A 19843-nucleotide genomic window follows, 5' to 3' on the forward strand; every position below is an offset into this window, starting at 1 on the left:
TTTTGTCCTTTGTGGCCTTATCAATAGGTAGTATTTATTCGAAAAGCCTGACGTCAGCTTCTCCATCTTTGTCTCACACCCAGTCCCTTATCAGCAATACCCAGATCTAACAGGGTTTGACTCTGGACACAAACAGATAAAGTCAGCTGGACGTTTGCCTGCGCTTTACTTGATCTTTACATGTGCTAGGCACTTTTATTTTGATGGACCTGCATGTAGGAGGATATCTGCTTCTCTGACTCACTCAGTGTCTGTCTGACTGCTCCCTTCTTTTAGCCTGGCCAACACATTTGTTGTGTATTGTTTCATCCTCGATTACTTTTGCATGTTTTTTTCTAGAACCATTACTGAGGTAATGTGGGCCAGACCCATATCCAGCGGATAATGAGATAGAAGAGGTTCACACACAATATCTCAGCTGTGATCCTTTTTTTTTCACCTGGGACTTTGGCCACACTTGTGATGGGGTCTCCTGGTGAAAATAAAAGCCTCAATCAGATCTTCTGACGTGTTACTTCTGGTGTTTGAGCTTCACCTCCCTTTAACCTTGTTTTTTTTCCACACGTGAGAACGTGTTCACCAGCTTGACTTGAGATGTCTGAAAGCTCAGAGGGGCTGAAAAGAAACATGGGGGTAAATCCAGACAACATGTCTGGATTAAAGTACATGCATGTGTACTTACATAAAAGTATGTGATTCCCCTCCATCGGAGGATGTCCTGTGGCCCCCAGAGACAGAGACAGATGTATGCAGCATTTGATCAGGTAAGCCAAGCGTTATTCCCCAATATGTGCTGCAGCTAGCCCTGAGGAATATTTGATACTGTGTGAATGAGACCACTGGGGAATGAGGGAAAACAGAATGAAGCAATGATGATCTGCACAAGCCGTGTGTTGCCCCATGTTGAGGGGCTGCAAGAGCATCACAGTCTCTACTGACATCCCTGCTCTGAGTGGAAGTATCCAAAGGACTGCATTTGATTGTACGTGGAAAATACATCTTGGAGAACGTTCAAACTAGCAAATTTGACCCGCACCAGTGTTGTTTCCTCAGCTAAGGTTTTCTGTATGGCAAATGTAAATGCTGATCAAAGAGGTGTAGTCCACTTGAGGAGGTGGGTCACTTGATTGGAAACACAAACAAACTAAAAAGCAGAAGTCAACCAAAGGAAGGACATGATGGAAGGGCTGTGCATAAAGAGTAGCAAGAAAACATCAGACTTTTGCTGTCTGTGGGTGAAAATTGGACAAACCTGTGTGGGCCACGCACTAGATTGTAGACAGCTCGGTGATGTTGTTGGAAGTGAGAGAATTTAAACAATCCGAGCGTAGTTTGTGGTGTCATCCTACAGGGGTCTTACGGGCACTTAGGCCTCAGTTGTACACCCTGTGTTTGTAGCATTTGCTTGTGGTCAGTAAGGAGCCATTACGCGCACCTTACTAATGACTAAATGCAGGGATGGGCAACTCCAGGCCTCGAGGGCCGGTGTGTCTGCATGATTTCCAGATATCCAAGCCCTACTCATGACTGCTTACCTGATTCAGGTGTGTCCAGTTATTTAGAACATGATAGAGCAGGGTCTGTTAGAAGACATGCAGGAATGCGGCCTTCAAGGGCTTGAGCTGCCCATCTCCGGACTAGAGCGCAGTATAAGGACACCGTACGACAGCATCACACGTACATCATAAATGAGTGCAACTTACATTAGCTACACTTTACAATGCACTTACAACAAGCACAACAACATTTTGATGATGTCTCTTGAGGTGGTCATACAAACCTCAAGGGAACTACAAGACACACCTGTGCTCCCCTTAAGATGCAGACACTCCTCTCTATGACCCTTCATGGACCCGGACAACATAAAAACCCACAGCAGTCATATTATGGGTCAACAACCCCGCATGGGGTGCATCTGACTAAGACTTAAATGCACCGGACAAGCATGGAACAGCAGGGGGTGGTGGCTTCTTTTTCTATTGTTTTTCTACCATTTACTAGCACCTGTCTGCCAACTACAGTTGGAAAAGGCCTGGTTTGAAATGTCAAAGTTGTGCAAATCTTATGAATCTTGCTTCAGGCATTTTCTTCCACACCTCTATTCCGATATATGAAAGACTTGGTGTCATATAATTCTGGATGCATGGGCACAAACCGCAATTATTAACTTCTCCCTCATGATCAAGTTTTCAAACGGTTTACACTTCTATGTTTTGAAATCGGAGTTCAGTTGTTTGACGTTTAAGAAGTCGAAAGTACAAATGGTTGAACTGTCAGCATGCGTTTACGCCTGGTTTGTACGTAAAGCCCAAAAAGAGACTTAAAATCTTGCATAGTGGCGCAAAAATGCGAGAGTTTTTAAGTCCAAAATGCTACTTTTCCATAAAAGCGGTCACTTGAACGCCAGTTGCCGAGATCGGTGTGAACATATCTTTATAGACATTCTACAATTTTTTCGTAAGTCTTGCTTCTTCGTTTCCTTCTGTTCAGGGTAGGTCATTTCACTCCCCGTAATTTGTGACACTTACATCATTTATTTCTCACACTTTGGTTCATCCTAAAATGAACCAAGACCCTCTCTCTAAAGTCGACCATATCTGGTCCACGCCAGAATTCATATGAACTTCAACACTTTACAAAATAAGCATAGTAATGGAAAGCAATGGACCCTCCCAGTGAATGGACTCAAACTCACTAGTCACAACTCCTTTACTGCCCCTAAGTGAAGGTGAATTTTTCTGAGGTATTGTCATTAGCTTCTCTCTCTAGAGATGAAAGTGTGAAAATTATTAGCCTTGGCCAATTATATTGAGTCCACCCTCGGGTGAAAGCAGCCCAAGTTTAGTTCTGTTTATTCCATGGCTTCATTATACCTTTTTCATCCCTGTGTGTGGCTGTGTACCATCCATCCCTCCAGCAGCCACATCCATGACACGCACAAACAGAGAAAACCACTCTGCAGGAAGACGATCTGTCACCATGCTAACTAAAACACGTCAGTGTAGAGGTGCTCTGTGTCTAAGTGCACACTTGTCTGTGCCATGTGGATAGGCTCATTTGGATTCGGGCTGTTATAGTGAAGTGTTTATTTCACCACTTTAGAGGAGGGAAAGACAACGAAAGAGCTACAGCAGCTGACGGGTCTGTGAAAACGGGGAATGAGAAAGAATGGGGTGAGAAATTTTGACACTGCCTCTGAGGCGAGGGGAAATGTGTGCATGTGTGTGTGTGTGTTCTGGTCCTCGGGGAGCCAATTCCTCTCTCTGGACAAGACTGAGCCCACCTGAGTCTCATTCCCACCCCTCCAGCTGTTTCCCTAACGAATTAGCTCCAGATCAGACTCCATTCTCCAAACTTTTACTGTTGAACTCTACAAGCATAGTGTGTATGAGCAGCATTGAAATTTGTTGGAGAGGAGCTATATTTCTTTGGATCATTGATATCCATGCGGCTGCACAGATTCGCCATAGCCTGTGATCATGTGATAACCAGGGGCCCGTGCTTTCAACACAGCTAACTCACAAGCATCACAAACAGCCTGAATGACCATTTAAGGTAGAAGGAACATTTTATAATCTCCTTCCTTTTCCACTCGTTCATCTCCACCCCTTCAGCCTTTTGTTGCAACTCAAAGTGTCAGCTCACCTTCCCCTTTTGTGGTCATTTGCCCAAAGACAAACAAACCCACACAAGCTCAACAAATAGGCTTCCAGAGAGCAACAAAGCTGTGTCACACATACACTTTGGCTGGCCTAAAATGGAGTGAATTCAGTCAATCTGTTTGGATTTTATATTTATAAAAACGACTGTTTTTGTTAGATGTGACAGAAAACTGTAGGGTTAGATTGTTGTGTACAAAAATACGATTTTTTTTAAACATAAGGAAACAATGTTTGATGTATGAAGTTTTAGTTAATTTATGTTTGAGTTGAAGACAACAGCCTGAAAAACAACAAAAATTTGAACTTTGGTTAGCAGCAATTGCTAAATGGTTCAAATAAACTAAAACTTTTTAGGTAGCATGACAAACTAGAAAGGTACAAATCTAATGCTGTGTTCACATCGCCCTTGGCAATGCAGGTTCAAGCGACCATTTCCAAAGAAAAATCTATGTTAACACACACATGTGGACATTTCAGGTATTCGTGTAAAGTTTCTACAACTGTTTGCGGGTTGTACGTACAACACGCGTGGCCCTTGAACACTTTCAAGTTAAACCAGATTGAAGAAGACTGTAGAAAAAGAAGTAGCCCCTCCCTGCTTGTACAGTGTGAAGACCATAGGTATGTTTAGCGTGTTCTTGAACATGAGTCAAATGCAGAGTGTACGTAGCTTTAAGGGAAGTGTAGCTGATGCATTCAAGTCAGACAAAACATTTTTGGGATTGTAACCATTATTTTCATATTCTGGAAGACTGACTAAATTAATATAAATGAAAATAAATTTGTCAAAATTGAGAGACAAATCAATTTTTCGCAAGTCCAAATTGAGTCTTTGGTCTTAGTTAACAGTGAAACTATGATATGAACAAATCATTTAACATTTTATGCAAAAAATGTCTTTATGCAGTAATGTTAGGACAGTTATGTCATATAGGTCCAAATCTTCCATGAGTCCCAAAGTTTAAATCTTAAGTTAAAGCTTTAGCACTTTAGTAATTACAGTAAACTTAAAGCTTTGGGGGCACCAGTATCATTTAGCTGGTTAAAGATGTTTTATTATGGCCCGCAGCAGCAGTCACTGACTGCAAGGACCATATTATTTTTGCAGTTGGAACAACGACTTCGCCGCCGTTCAGCGAGAATGTGACCCCCGCCGCATGCTCGAAAAGTCACCAAAACGTGCACACACCTGGGATAAATTGCAAATGAATTTTCCACAAAGTCAACGTCACCACCCCGAAGACGATGACATCACGGGCAGCGATCCCGTCAAAAAAATGAATGGGCCGAAAATCGCGTATGGGGCCGAACAAAATGTACTTCAGAATACAGTTGCGAAAACCAAACACACGTGTTGGGGATATCCCAAAGAAGTTTTGAAATCATCACGGGACGGCCACACGACCTACGGCCTGGCGGCCATTTTGTGGCGAACTCTGAGAATTGGCGATTTTTGTGTTTTCCCATGATATGGGAAAACGACACTTTTGTTTGAGCGATTTCCACGAAATTGCACACACATGCCACCAGCATGATTCTTCAACTACCAAAGAAGTTTTGTTGACCTTTGACCTTGGTAAGAGGCAGCCATCTTGATTTTTGTTTAAAAAGCACCTTTAGTAATGTGTACAAACGAAAACTCGTCTTAGGGATTTTTATTGATCTTCTTGAAACTTCTCGGGCATCAATGGCAAGCTACTGTGGACAAAATGTTGGAATTAGAAGTTGTAGATTTTGAAAGGCGTGCGTGTGGCGAATTCGCAACCGTCGCTGTTTTAGCTAGCTTGCACATATTTTATCGGAATGTTGTGAAAATGAAATATGCGATGCCCTGGCCCACACTGAACAAAATGATGTCACATACTACAAAATCGATAAAGGAATGTGGGCAGGGAAAACAAAAAACGATCGCAAAAAAAAGTGCTGACTCGGCAAAAAGAAAAGAAAATCAGAGTTTTTTTTAAGAATCGTCTAACGAAACCCAAATAACTTTGTCGGGTATATCCAAACAAAATTTTGAAAGAATTACGTGAAGGCGACACGACCTACGGTTTGGCGGCCATTTTGTGCCAAAATCTGCCATTTTGAGATTTTCGCGTTTTTACACAATATGGAAAAAGGAACTTTTTTTCGAGCGATTTTCATGAAATTTTGACTCGTGTTTCCCTAGCCTAAGTCTACAATAGCCTCTGGAGTTTCGTCGACCTTTGACCTCGGGAAAAGGCCGCCATCTTGAATTTTCTATAAAAAACACCTTTACGACCAGATTCAAACTTGAACTTGTCGTTGGAATTTTCGTCGATCGTCTCGAAACTTTTTGGGCATCAATGGCAACCTACTGTGGAAAAAATGTTGGAATTGAAGTTGTAGATTTTGAACGGCGTCCCCGTGGCAAGCTAGCAAAGTGGCGCACTGTTATAACTCCCATGCCTTTCATTGGAATACAGTGAAAATTGAATGCATGCATCCATGCCTGAAACTGAATACATTGAAACACACTGGATATGGACATATAAGGAATGTGGGCGTGGTTAGCATAAAACCACTGTTGCTAAGGACAACAAAAACTTTACTTTTTCCGATTTGTCCGAAACTGACGTCAATCTTTTCGTCCTCCCGAGGGGACCAAAACATAAGATGGTTGCTATGGAGATAGAATCAAGTGGGTTCTTTATCAACTTATGACATATAGCTCTCACCAATGGAGGAATGTGTTTTTTTTTTAGTCAGATGATGATGCTGATCGCTATGCTGGCACTTTTAGCTATGTTAGCATAACTAGCATAGTTAGCATAATTAGCATTTTAGGTAATGTGTTTTTCTGAGAGAGTTGATGATGCTGATCGCAATGCTAGCACTTTTAGCCACATTAGCATAGCTAGCATAGTTAGCATAATTAGCATTTTAGGTAATTTGTTTTTCTTAGTCATTTCATGATGCTGGTCGCTATGTTATCACTTTTAGCCACATTAGTATCCACATTAGTATAGTTAGCATAATTAGCATACGTAGTTCTGACTGGCATTGATCAAAGGTGGCCGGTGTAGGCGGTGGGGCCGGTGGAGGCGGTGGTGCGTAGAGTTGGGCGTGGAAGGCGGGTTGCGTCTGGGGGCCATACAACGCCGCTTGCGGCTTTGATTTTTTTTATTTTTAGATTCAGAATTGATTTAATTCACAAATAAAAAAGTAAAACATGTAGAAATATAAAACATTAATGAATACAATCACCATCTTCAGTTCTTAAGAAAAAAAGGCTTTGTTAGATTGAACTAGAAAAATACATGTTTGAAAAGGGGATGTGGCAGAAACCAAAGCTTATTTAAGGCTATTGCTTTATCTACTTTTGCACATTATTAAATAATGTTCCGCATAATTATATTTATCATAATTTATAATTTTCCACAATCAACATTTCAATGTCAAAAATGGGATATTTCATCACTTTTGTTTGTTCATCTTATAATTTAAGAACATTTTCTCTAGATTTGATAGTAAATTGTTCAAATTCTTTAATTTGCAGGGTTGTGACTGCTCGATGTAAAATTAAAAAAACAGAGGTACACAAATACGAAAAATCTTTAATAAGATTATTATTACTTTAAAATGTAAAAAACCTTGTAGAAGTAAATGTCATATGAACATTAACTAAAATAACAGTAAAAAGTAACTGTTGAAGAGCTTGTAGTAATATTTTAACCATACCGGAATTATTGTTTCAAAAGGAAAACAATAGGCAAGAAAAACTCAAGACTGATGCGTTAATTGGGTTACAGATATGGAAATGAGGGAAAATCCTTTACTTATTGTTTTTTTAGCAACAACGTGGAGATGAGGAATTATTTAGGAATGTATATCCAACATATTGATTTTTCAAAGTACTGTAAATTCAAAACTGTCTATAACACTTGTTTCTTAAAAACAGCAAGAATTTCTTATTTTCTGAAATTTAATACCATTTGAATGTTGCAGCAGAATGGAGACTCATCAAACAGGACAACATTTTTGTAATCATCTGTCACACAGACTCAGTTTTGGTGAGTCTGTGTGAACTGTAGCCTCAGTTTCCAGTTCTTAGCTGACAGGAGTGGCACCTGCTGTGGTCTTCTGCTGCTGTAGCCTCAAAGTTGGACGTGTTGTGCGTTCAGAGATGCTCTTCTGCAGACCTCGGTTGTAACCAGTGTTTCTTTGAGTTGATGTTGGAACCGGTCTGGCCATTCTCCTCTGATCTCTGGCATCAACAGGGCATTTCTTTCCATAGACCTGCTGCCCACTGGATATTTTCTCTTTCTCTGAACCATTCTATGTAGGCTCTACAGATGGTTGTGGGTGAAAATCCCTGTAGACCAGCTTTTTTCTAAAACACTCAGACCAGCCCGTCTGGCTCCAACAAAAATGCCACTTTCAAAGTCACTTCAATCACCTTTCTTCTTCATGATGCTCGGTTCGAACTTCAGCAGATTGTGGTGACCTTGTCTACATGCCTAGATGCATCGAGTTACTGCCATGTGATTGACTGATTAGAACTTTATGCTAACGTGCAGTTGGACAGGTGTACAAAAACAGTGAATAGGAGAGGCACCATCACGTTTAAGAACTAACCCCACCCTTTAACCCCAATTACGCCATGGGATTGACATGTGCTGCTGTAAAGCTACCACCTATTTAGTTATTCTGTTGTCCACTTGATGAAATAAAATATCAGCTTTGCAACATTTCTTCTGATAGCTGCAAAAAAGAACAATAATGATAGCAAAGCTTCTGATCAAGCCTTAATAATCCAAAGGGAGAGATGAGAGGAGTGGGAAGTAGAGTGGGAGGTAGAAATTTGTTGAAGGATGAAGATAGTAACGATGGAGGAAAAAAAAACCACAAACTGAGCTGATAAGACCTTTGGCGGAGGAAGTGTTGTTCTTGGAATATTCCCGAAGGAGACCCAGAGCCCCACTCTCCCCCTGCTGCAGGATGCGTCCTCGTGTGGGAATACACGAGGAATGTGGCCTCTTTTGTTTAGTCCGTGATAGGCTCCTGGTTGGCGGTCATTTGTGTGTCTTATGTGTGACAAGCTCCAGGCTTGGCAGATCAGAGAAACACTCCACAGACCTTTCTGGGTAAGACCCTCCTAGGAAAACAGTGGCTGAGTTTATGGATACTATCTCTCAAATAACCCTCCTTGGCTGGTGGAATACTCACTGGACTCTTTCTTTTGTTAATACTGTACATATAAACCATACATTAGGCAAAGGGGTTACACTAAAACTCACAACAGAGGTTGGAAGTGCACCACAAAGCCAAGTAGGGTTGTCATCCTAAAACCTGTGTTCAAAAATTGCTATTAAAAATGCTGCTTTGATTTTTTAACAGACAGAAATTGTGTCAAAAATTTGGATTTTATTGTTTTAAAAATTGTTGCATCAAAATTTTTAACATATGTTAAAACCATGGTTTTGTGATATCCATACTACTGCGTTTGCCCACTTTGGCTTTCTGTTTGGATTTAAAAAATAAAAGTAACGAGGACCAAGGAGATTTATGGGTACTATATATTTTTTGGAGTCTAAGCTAGGGATGCGACTTATATGTGATGTAACCCTTGTGCTATCTTAGATTACCCCACCCTTACATTGACGTGTTCTCCCTGCCATGACAAAGGTGGATAAAGATGGAAAGATTTTATGTAATCTATGGACACCAGTGAGGTTCACAAATCATTGAAGAAAAAAGTTTCAGAGCACTGTCTATAAAAAATGTACAGCAATAATCACTAGAGGGTACTGTAGGTGAGTATCAGTATTTGGTACTGACAGCAATGCAGAAGAAGATGCGCCCATCAATCTTACACCGGGTTTGGTAGAATTGCTCCAACGTGACACAGAGGATGAAGAATTCAACAGATTTAGTGATTTGAAGTGATATAAAGAGGTTAGTTGAGTTGTTAGAATTTTCTTCATGCTATGGTTATTTGAATAATCGCTCACTTGTTACTCTAATATACTAGATTTGTCAGATAGTTCATGAAGCTAAATAAACATCAGTTTGTTATGGTAGTGAAGTCAAGTGTCTATTGATGTTATTGAATTCGTTTTTATGGTTTCTGTCAAGATAACATGTCTTTTCTTTTTTCTGTATTTTCTTAAATATATTTCTTCCAAAAGAGGGACTTATATGTGATTTTTTATTTTTTCAGTTATGCATTTTTTGGCTGCTATGATTTATACTCAGAAAATTACGGTAACTATAAGTTACATTTGCAACAGAAATTCACTTAACCCTTGTGCTATCCAAGGTACTGTAGCGTTGGGAGTGGGGTCATCTGGACCCCACAAGACAGTGCGCTGAACTTTTTTCTTCAATGATTTGTGATCTTCACTGGTGTCCATGGATTACATGAAATCCTCTTCACCTTTATCCACCTTTGTCATGGTAGGGATGCCACGTCAATGTAAGGGTGGGGTCATTTTGACCCCACAAGATAGCACAAGGGATACTTACAGTTTGGTTCCAAAGCACCTGAGATTAAACTTTCTCAGCAAATACGTCTGATATTTTAGATGAAAGGTTTTTGCTTGGATGTGGTCTTTTGGTAGACAGATGGCTATTGAATTCCTAATTTTTTAATGGTTCTGCTAGGGAAAACGTTCCGGTTTGTTTGTCCCAATGGTCAGAATGGCTCCATGGGTAACTATGTTTATAAAGTCTGTGTGGCAGGAGAGTAGTCTTACAACATGATGCGTCCACCACTGTGCTTTACAGTAGGGGCTCTTCCTCTTTTTCTTTAAATCATAATGCGACATTTTGCCCTACAGTTCCACTGAAGATTAGCTCACACCAGGGACTAATCCCTTCTACCAGAAAAATTGATGCTACCAATTCAAGACAGTGGTGCAGAAGTAGAGTGGTCAACCAAGCGTTCTGTGGCAAGATGCTATACTGCTCCTGGTGGTTATAGGCTGGGGCCAGTATTAGTCAGCGGAGTCACCATTAGTGTGTGAATGGTTGAATGGGACTGTGACTAAAAAACACTTCTAAAGGTCTTCTAAGAAGGTAGTAAAGCGCTATATAGGTATATGCCATTGACAGACTGTTTTATTGTTGCTTCTTGCTTTACATCAAACCCCAAAACAGCTCTGGGAACGCAATGAACAGCCGTTCTGAATGGTTCAAAGGTATGTGCTTTATTTAAATTTCTACCTGTTTTTTAAAATTTTTTATTGTTAAGTAAGCGAATGAGATATTTATGCTTTTGGATGGAAAAAAATAAAACCAAAAGCTTTGAGACTAAAGCGTTGGCTGCAAAACTATGAAGGAATTGTACAGGTAAGTAAAGATGTGTCTAGAATATTCGTGTGCCATAGTTTACTATATTACAGATATGTAAATACTTATGCCGCATATCCTTTGAAATTTTTCTAATAGCACTGTAGTCAAAGCAGTTCAGTTATGCAGGACATTCATGTCAGGATCTTCACATCCAAAGCTCAGGAACTATTTTTTTCAAAAAATCAACACAATCCATCTGAATGCACAAAAAACGTAATGATCCGCACAGATGGACTGTGCATCATCACGTCCGCAGAGCTGTGATGATGCATTTGAGGGCATCAATTTGATTTTTTGCAGTTTTTAAACGCAACATTATTGCTGAATGAAATTTTTGTTTGCATCAAAGATGATGCATTTTGTAAAAGAAATCATGTTTGTGTCACAACAGCAGAATTCTGCAGTTAGCAGCATATAGGTGGAAAAAGCCTAGAAACCAGTATTATGGGGCACGTGAGTGGCAAATAGCTGTCACTCTGTGCCACACGTCGAATTTATAATGAACTACTACCGCTCTGCAGAAACTATGTCCTAGAAAATAATTATATTAAAAGACCACTGGGAACACTGCAGATCAAAAGATGATCGGTGGGGGACTTTAAGAATCTACACTTTGCCATTTAAGTGTTACTTTCGAGTTGAGATTAAATGGTTCATGCTTTCCTCCTGGATTTCCCTTCTACGCAATTAATAAATGATTCATAAAAAAGACAGTTTGCATCAGACTGCATTCATGGTGTGAATGTGTGTGTGGGTGAATACTTAAGATTAGAAAGCGCTTCCGGTCTTAATCCAGATAGAATTTTTAAAAGTGCTCTATAAGGAAAGGCCATTTACATCTGTTTTATTTTTAAATAGAGCATTTACTGGTAACTGTAAAAATATTTCACAAATCCTCACAGGTTGGAGTGGGTTTTTTTCTCTCTGCTAGGTGAGAATTTCAATAAGGATTTTTGCTGTAGTTCTTTTTAGCGTGACATTAACAAAAGAACAGCGCTTGAAAAGCCTCTAAATAGACTTCCTAAAACTGTCCTAGCTTACCTTGGCCTTTACACAAAAACTACTGTAGACACACACTCTGAGCGCTCCAGCTTGAGGCTACATCCTACACTCGTGGTGCTAAAGGAACATGTTTTCTTTATGAGAGATTGCTGTGCGGGAAAGACATTCGGCCATGAACAGAAAGGAGGGGGAAGAAGAAGAAAAAAAGGCAAGGTGAGGTTTATTGAAGCACTCACTGCAGTTGCTTTGCTTTTTGTGTAGCTCTAACGTCAACAGTGTGAACACGGCGATTCAGGCACTACTCAGTAGTCAGGAATCAGAGCACCCAACGTAAACCAACAGGCGTTTGTGATCACAGAAAAGTACGGTACTCCACATTTAGCGTCGACAACTCAAGGAATACAAATGAAACCGCAAAACATTTGGCACAAGTGAAAACACATATCAAGCTTTTGCCAAACAGTTGGTATCTCTTGGTGTTTTTGTACATTTTATTGACAGTTCATCCATTCATTTTGAATGATTTTACTATTCTTAATGTATGGATAAAACGCTTTGGTTCAGTGATTTGTCTTTTTGATAATAGTAGCAGCATTTTCTTTGCATGCAAACATTCACGTCTGCCTGAAATCAGGATCGGCATCAACCATCGATCGCTGCATCTTTATGGAGAGAAATGATAGAGGGAGCGGATTTCACCCTCCTTTAATCCGTTTAACATTGTCTTTTTTTTATTATGAGGTGATCCTTTTAAAGGATGTTACTCCTCAAAAAAAAAAGGGTTTTATCCCGGAGCTGGTAGTCTTTCCAGTTGACATTTTTGCTTAGGTAACAAAATAGAAAAGTACAAATAGTATCTGAAGACCCAGCACAGTCCTGTGAGACAAACTGTCCACTTGAATAGTTTAAAAAGGAAAAACAAAGTTTAGATCCTAGAGGAGTGAAAAATCTTGCAGGATTTCATTGCAACCTCAGTTTGAAGATGTTTTGTGAAAGGAGAGCAGACCAAGAACATTTAGCTTTTAACATAATTGGAGCAGTGATGGTGCGGCAGCTATGGAGGTGGAACACAATAAAAATGAGGAGGAAGCCAGCACCACAGCTCGAATTGAGTCTGTGTGCATTTGAAAAAAATAAAACAAGAATTTAAATGATTCTTTTTCTGCATCTGAGTTAGATATTTGAAATCCTCATTTCTGTGGAAACTCAGCTGACCTTTGCGCCTTCGGATCCCTCCCCGGCTTCGGTTAGTTGACGCCGGGGCTCCTGGGGCGAGCCAGTTTCGTCTCTGAGTCTGAAGGTGGTGCTAAAAAAGAAGCAACCAGACACACAGGAAACCGAGGAGGCAGACGACCTCACATCCTGTCTAAGCTTTTGGAAGGAGCACTTCCTCTTCCAGCAGCAGCAAATGCAACAGCTGAAGATCAACTCGATTAAAAAAAACAACACAAAAACAGTGTGATGAAAACAAATGCAAAACGAGTACCTTTGGGGGTGAGAAACCAAATGATCTTCGGGGTCATTAGGATAACTGATTTTAGTGAAATAAAAGTGATACCAAAGCAGTTTAAAGGACCACACATTGGTAATGGCTTTAGGATGACCCTGAGTTCTGACGGATCACTTGCCAGCAGGCACTTCTATTGACTTATTTCAGACAGGTAGTAAACACATCAAGGCAGTGCTCAAAAACATGTTTTCCACTGGTGTCAGGCCCACAAATTCCCCTGTGATTAGAGTCTTGACCCCACCTTCAAGCCAGGCGGTGAGACACGGTGCTTTCATGCACCATGGAAACTCTCGGTTTGCTAATATAACTGAAACTGTCCTCCCACCACAATTGCTGCAGACAAACATCACATAGACGTTTCCCACACAGTCTGCTTTATCTGGAGACTTCACAGTCTTGCAAAGGGCTCCTTTACAGCAACACGGAGACGCAGCGGAGCTCAGCAGCCTTCCACTTCATTTGTCAAACTTAGTGTCTGCCAGTGCGTTTGCCTGGAGCAGCCAGCCCCCGCCCCCCACTCCCCTCGGTTACCATCAGGGCTTTTTGGCTGCGGTTTTGGCTTTCCCGTTGGGTCCTGTTTTGATCTGGGTCATCTCCACATCTGTCAAGGCGTCAGGGGGAAGGCACGAGCGCATGCGTTCAATGGTCCGCTGGTACGCTGCCCTCTCCTGCTCCAGGGAGCGAATCATGTGCTTCATTTTGCTCTCCCGGGAGAGGAAGCTCTCCACACTGGTCTCCAGCGTTTGGATCTTCTGCCGCGCAGCCTGGAGGATCCAAAATAGTTCATCACAGTTAATGCTGATTGAAAGCAGAGCAGAGCGAGCACAAAAGGCAGAAGTTACAAGCTCTGATAATGCAAGTGGAAGTGTGGAGAGACCTTCAGCAGACACACTCTCTGCTGGGCTGATTTTGTTTCAGACATAACTTTTGTGGAGAACACTCTAAAAATACGGTAGTTTTGTAACTACTTTATGAACAAGACTGTTGAATCTGTTTAAACATCTCTCACTTGAGGAAGAGTCCTCCTCCACAGCTTTAAACTTTGAGTAAATAACATTAAGTAACACCTAAAAGTCACTTTCGCCTTTCCAAGGTTTGCGGTTTCAACTTGTGCTTTGGCGCCATCTATTGGCAATGTGAGACACTACTGCTAATAAAACCAAACATAAGTGTTTTTAAAGACCCACTCAAATGAAAATCCTGTTTTTTTGGTGTTTTTAACATGTTCTTGTGGCATTTTTCTGGTGGACATGCATAAAGAAAATTAAGCTTAAAACTGCTTTTTTGAGTTTTCTTTATTCAAATTGTTGAGAATCAGGAGCAGAAAAAAAAAATGTCGCTTGAAATACGGTAGATTGCAGTTGTGATGTAAGAGCAACTACGGCATGCCACAAGTTCCCTGCTCCATTCCATTCTGATGCATTTACTTCTTTAACCAGTGTTTTTCAACCGGTGTGCTGCGACTAACTGAGCTAAAAAACATTTGCCATTGCCAGGATATAAACTCTGTGTTCATCCAAACAGGTGCAGGATTCACACCCAGTGGTTAGGAATATAATAAATCATAAAATACTGATTTTATGTGTTTGTTTTAAAAAACGTTCGACCACTTTAACTGCCTTAGCCAATTATTCTTGAGGGCTTAATCATATAAGTCATCAATCTAACCAATCAGACGTGGTTAATGTCTCTCAGTTCCGACAAAAATAACAACTAAAGATCGTGATTAGCGGTGTGGCTTCCCGCGGGATCCAGAGTCAGATCATGTAAAAAGGTTGGCGCCCTTTCTTCGTCAGCGGAGCCGCCTTCAGTGTGAGACTGTGTGTGTGAAGGGATGAATGGGACTGTGCCTTTAAAAGCGCGATACAAGTTTACACCATTTTCCAGTTTAAAAATGTCCTAAAATAATAAAGCTTAAAAATGTGCGTTTGTCTAGCCACTGTGGTTTTTTGTTTCATATCCCACAGTTCATTGGGTTAATGTGACAGCATCTCTGCTCTACTGTTAACTGTCATGACGACCAGCAGACGCAAACATGGAACAGCCTGTTCTAATAGTTTGCAAATATTCTTGATGAAATCAGAGGTAAACAGTTTATTTCTCCTTCAAAGTTTGTGTTGGAGCACAAAGGAATTCTTGACCGTCAGAGATTCCAGAGTTCGGGCCAAATCATCTTTCTAACTGAAACAGCTGGTTTCTAATGTCTGGATTGAAGAAGGATTTCAGACTTTAAGCACTTTGGAAACATGGAAGTTAAGTTTAAATAAAAGTAATCCAAAAGCAAAAGTAATAGAATTAAGGTAAAGTGGCCAATAAAACCCATTCAACTTATTGAATTGTTTAAGAGTTTCTCTTTTTTATATTTCAGGTTACTGTTCTGAGATGGCATCTGGCTCTAAACTGTATGCCTGGATAGCTCCATTACTGCTCCTCATTTTTGTAGCCCCATTAATGTTAGGTTTGGAGAGTGAGGGCCTACAAGCTAGTGGGAGAGCCTGTAAACACATAGGTGAAGGGAAATGGGGGCGGGCTTACTCCACGCCAACAATCCCATCCACAGTTCAGAGGTGAATTTCTAATGAAGCCCTGCCGCTCTTTAGAAACCATGTCCAAGAAATGGCAGTTTTTAAAATTTTGACTAAAGCAGCATAATCATAATTAAAAGACCACTGGGAATGCTTTTAAAATAGATCATCAGAGTGGAACTTTAAAGATAAAAAAAGCTGCTGGCTCCTTCTACTCCTTACTTGAAGTTTTTCCAGCAGGTCCATGTTTTGCTTCTTCAGTTGAGTGTTTGTCTTTTCTAGTTTGTCCAGACGCTCTGAGTCATCAGGCAGCGGCCCGGCGTCCAACATCTCATCCTGCAGGACGTGGTACTCCACTTCATAAGCATGCAGCTGCTTGGAGATGTCCATCTCTATGACCTGGAGAACAACAGGCGACACTTTGTGTCAAGTAGCTTAAAAACTTTAAAAAGATACCCTTGTTGAGTTTTTTTTGTGTGTGCCTATTATTACATGGAATACCACAAGGGTCTGCAGCCCAAAGCTTCTGCTCTGTGGTAATAGTAAAAAGTAAGAAGTAGAGTACAAAAAGTAAACTAATTCAAAATGTATTCAACTCATTCACAAACAGCTGAAGGGCTGTACATATGACTCCATGAGGTTCCTGTGTAGTTTGACTATGGTAGCTGTAATTCTCCAACAATCTATCAATCCTTTGGTGTTTATTAAAGTCCTTTTAAAACACTTTGATTTAGATTTTTAAGCTCTGTGTACCATAGAAAATCCATTTGAGGTCAACACATCAGCCACAATCATACTTAAGGCGCACCAGCTTATAAGGCGGACTTTCTGTGTTTGAACAAATTCAAGGATTTTGAATGCGCCTTATGGTTAGAAAAATACAGTAGGGGTTGCTCAAGTAGTTCTGATTTTATTTTGGTGAATTAGACTTATTAATTTCAGACTGGGATGCACCACACATGGTAAAAAAAATGTTTTAATAATTATTACTGATGACATTACTTTACTACTACATTTGCTGCATTGAGATGACTGGTCTTTTATTTTGAAAGGAAGTCATGTGAACCTCTATCAAAAGGTATAAACTATTTCATATTCATGTATTATATATGCCCAAAAATAGCTCATTTATATTTATCATAATAGTAACACTAAGATAAATACAAAGGAGTGTTTTTTATTTTTCTAACAGGTGAGGTAAGTCTTTGTGGCTCTTACTGGGTTGTGGTCAGTGAGAACTTGACCCGAATGGCTCTTTAAGTGTTGACGGTTGCAGACCACCAGAAAAGCCCGATCTCTCATCTTTGGAACTGCTGCTAGTTGCTGGAGTCTCCTGTGGTCTGGATAATTGTAGATTTATATCCAAACAGCACATCTGCAGTTCAGAGTTTTTGTCCTCCAAACACTGAACTAGTATTCAGGTGTTTCCTTTAAAAATAGATCATTAATTTCCTTCCCAACATCCCTCCCTGTCCTTTTTGAGATATTTTTTAAATGTTCCTTTTTTTTATTTGCTTTTACTAAACTCAAACTGACAATTCATACATCAGAAGGCATTCACTTTAATTTATCATATTTTCTTTTAACCCTGAAATTATTTTAAAGGGATCTGTGTTTCTCTGATAACACTCAATTACATTTGGGAAATGTCATTATGCCCCACAGCAGTCCCCTGTCAAAACTCACCAAAAGTTGCACACACACAGTTTTGGTGGAAATGAATTATAAGCATTGTGAATGACCCCCCCCCCCCCCCACACACACACACACACACACCCCTGATGAGGAAGCCATCACAGAAAGAGAAACCATCAAACAATGAATAGGGCTAAAATCTCTAGGCTAAAAAAAGATTTGAAAATCCACAAACAAAACAAAAAACACTGTTGGAGATAGCCAAAAGATTTTTTTAAATTATTATGGGACGGCCCCAGGGCCAACAACTGCACCCATTTTGACCAAAATAAGTGGATTTTCACATTTTGGTACAATATGAGAACAACAATATCTCACACATATGCCACCTGTTTAAGTCTAAAACAACAGACCAAGTTTAGTTGACCTTTGACCTTGCCATCTTGAATTTTCAACAAAAAAAAGTCACGTTTAGTATCTTCTAGAAATGTAAAGTCCTTTTAGGGATTTTCAAAACCCTCCTAACTCTTCGAGCATCATTAGGAAGCTACTTGGAAAAAAATGCTGGTTTTAAAGTTTGTAGATTTTGAACAGCGTTGGTGAGCTCGCCAAAGTGGCGTTCCTGTTGCTCAAACATTTTTTACTGGAATCATGTAAAAATGTGTTACATTAATTGTTGGCTCAAACTGAACAAAAAGATATTACATACAATATAAACATATTAGGGATGTGGCTGTGATTGACAAAAAACCTCTGTTGCCAAGGAAATCCAAAAAATTATTTTTGCCAATTTTTTGTATAACTTACTTAGATCTGTTTGTCACCCCCAGACAAGCAAAAAACAAAATAGTTGCTATGGAGATAAAACCAACAGGAAAGCCGCCATTTTTAAAAATATTTGTTTTTTATTAATTTGTCACATGCAGCTCTGACCAGGATGGCAGAGGCAGTTTGAGGAGTGTGTAGCATTAATTTTAATCTAATATTACCAAAAAAAATGTATGCCCAAACCTTCTGAAATAATCACTTTTCCATTTTCTTTACTAAGCCTCAATCTTTTTTGTCTCTACACCTGAAGGACCGATCCTAAGTGAGTCGTTAGAAAACAAAAAACAGTTTCTCGTGATCACACTTGCTCATAAAAGTTTCCCGTGATAACAAAGCTGGACTTGCTGCACTTTCATGCTCTAACTTGTAACTCCACCTGTATTGTTGGGATTCATGCTTTAAAAGGCTGGGATTGTTTTTAGTACCACTTCTCTCTCTGTACCTTGGCAATGGTCTGCTCCATCTGTGCCTGTGTGAGTGTGGGGAGTGCCGTCTTCAGAAAGTCAACAATGCTCTCAAAGCTGTCACACTCGATTATCTCCTTCTCGTGGCTGCCCAGCAGGCACAGGGCCACCTTAAAGATCACCTCAGTACCCTGGACAAACACAAAATCTAAGAGAAAAACACAAGAAAATGACAGTAATTACCAAAATGCTGGATTTTTAGGTGTGCAATAATGGATGCTGTTACTCCAGAAGGTACCAAAGATTCGGGACACGAAGCCAAGCGGGAACTGTGAGGCGAACAGAGTGAGGAACCACGGCGCCGCGTAGAGGCTCGGGCAGATATCGTGCTCCTCGAAGTGACTGTACAAGTCTCGGTGGTAGTCGTGCAGAAGCCTGGAGAGTTGGTACATCTGTATCTGTGATAAAGCGGGCAGATAACAAACACTCAGGTTAGAACATGGAGTCTCAAAACAAACTGGTCAATCTGGATCCAAAGTTGACAGTCTATCGGTGTAATCTAGGAGCTACTAACTTTTAAACAAAGCTGAATCCAGGTACTCTCAATAGATTAGCTGTGCGGTTTTTAAGAACTTGTTCAGACAGGCGTCGAGTCCACGCTCCTGAGGAGCCGTAAGCGTTTAACCACAGCGAACAGTGCAGCGCAAAGAAAAGAGAAGCAGAAGTTGGCCCAGGCTAAAATTAGACCAATTATTACTGTCAACATCCTGAAAGTTGCAAAGATAAAAACCTTACCACAGATAGAATGGCATAAATGTTTTCTTTGAGTCGTCCTTAAAGAGCAGAACCTCAGTGCATACAGAGAGCACCCGGAGGAATAACCCCCTGATGCAGATTAAATATTACCACGCCTGCTGATGCTTCAGCGCCGGTCAGGTCAGCTGATGTTTAACTCAAGCT

The 19843-nt window shown here is 40.4% G+C and overlaps 1 protein-coding gene across 4 annotated transcripts in view; it reads right to left on the minus strand.

Moving 5' to 3' along the window:
- Positions 1–12184: 12184 nt before the first annotated feature.
- The window catches only part of tbc1d4 (TBC1 domain family, member 4), a 37421-nt gene continuing 29762 nt past the window's right edge, over positions 12185–19843 (minus strand). For all 4 annotated transcript variants that reach the window (XM_078939851.1, XM_004081564.5, XM_011489310.4 and 1 more), the window contains 4 exons: positions 19182–19341; positions 18922–19091; positions 16239–16415; positions 12185–14255 (listed from right to left, as the gene is read on the minus strand). In XM_078939851.1, coding sequence (XP_078795977.1) covers positions 14025–14255; positions 16239–16415; positions 18922–19091; positions 19182–19341 — 738 coding nt within the window. In that variant the 3' untranslated portion in view covers positions 12185–14024. The remainder of the gene's footprint in view (positions 14256–16238; positions 16416–18921; positions 19092–19181; positions 19342–19843) is intronic.

This window comes from Oryzias latipes, chromosome 21 (genome assembly GCF_053564925.1).
Source record: "Oryzias latipes strain Hd-rR chromosome 21, Olatipes_Hd-rR_3.1".
Classification (NCBI taxonomy): Eukaryota; Metazoa; Chordata; class Actinopteri; order Beloniformes; family Adrianichthyidae; genus Oryzias; species Oryzias latipes.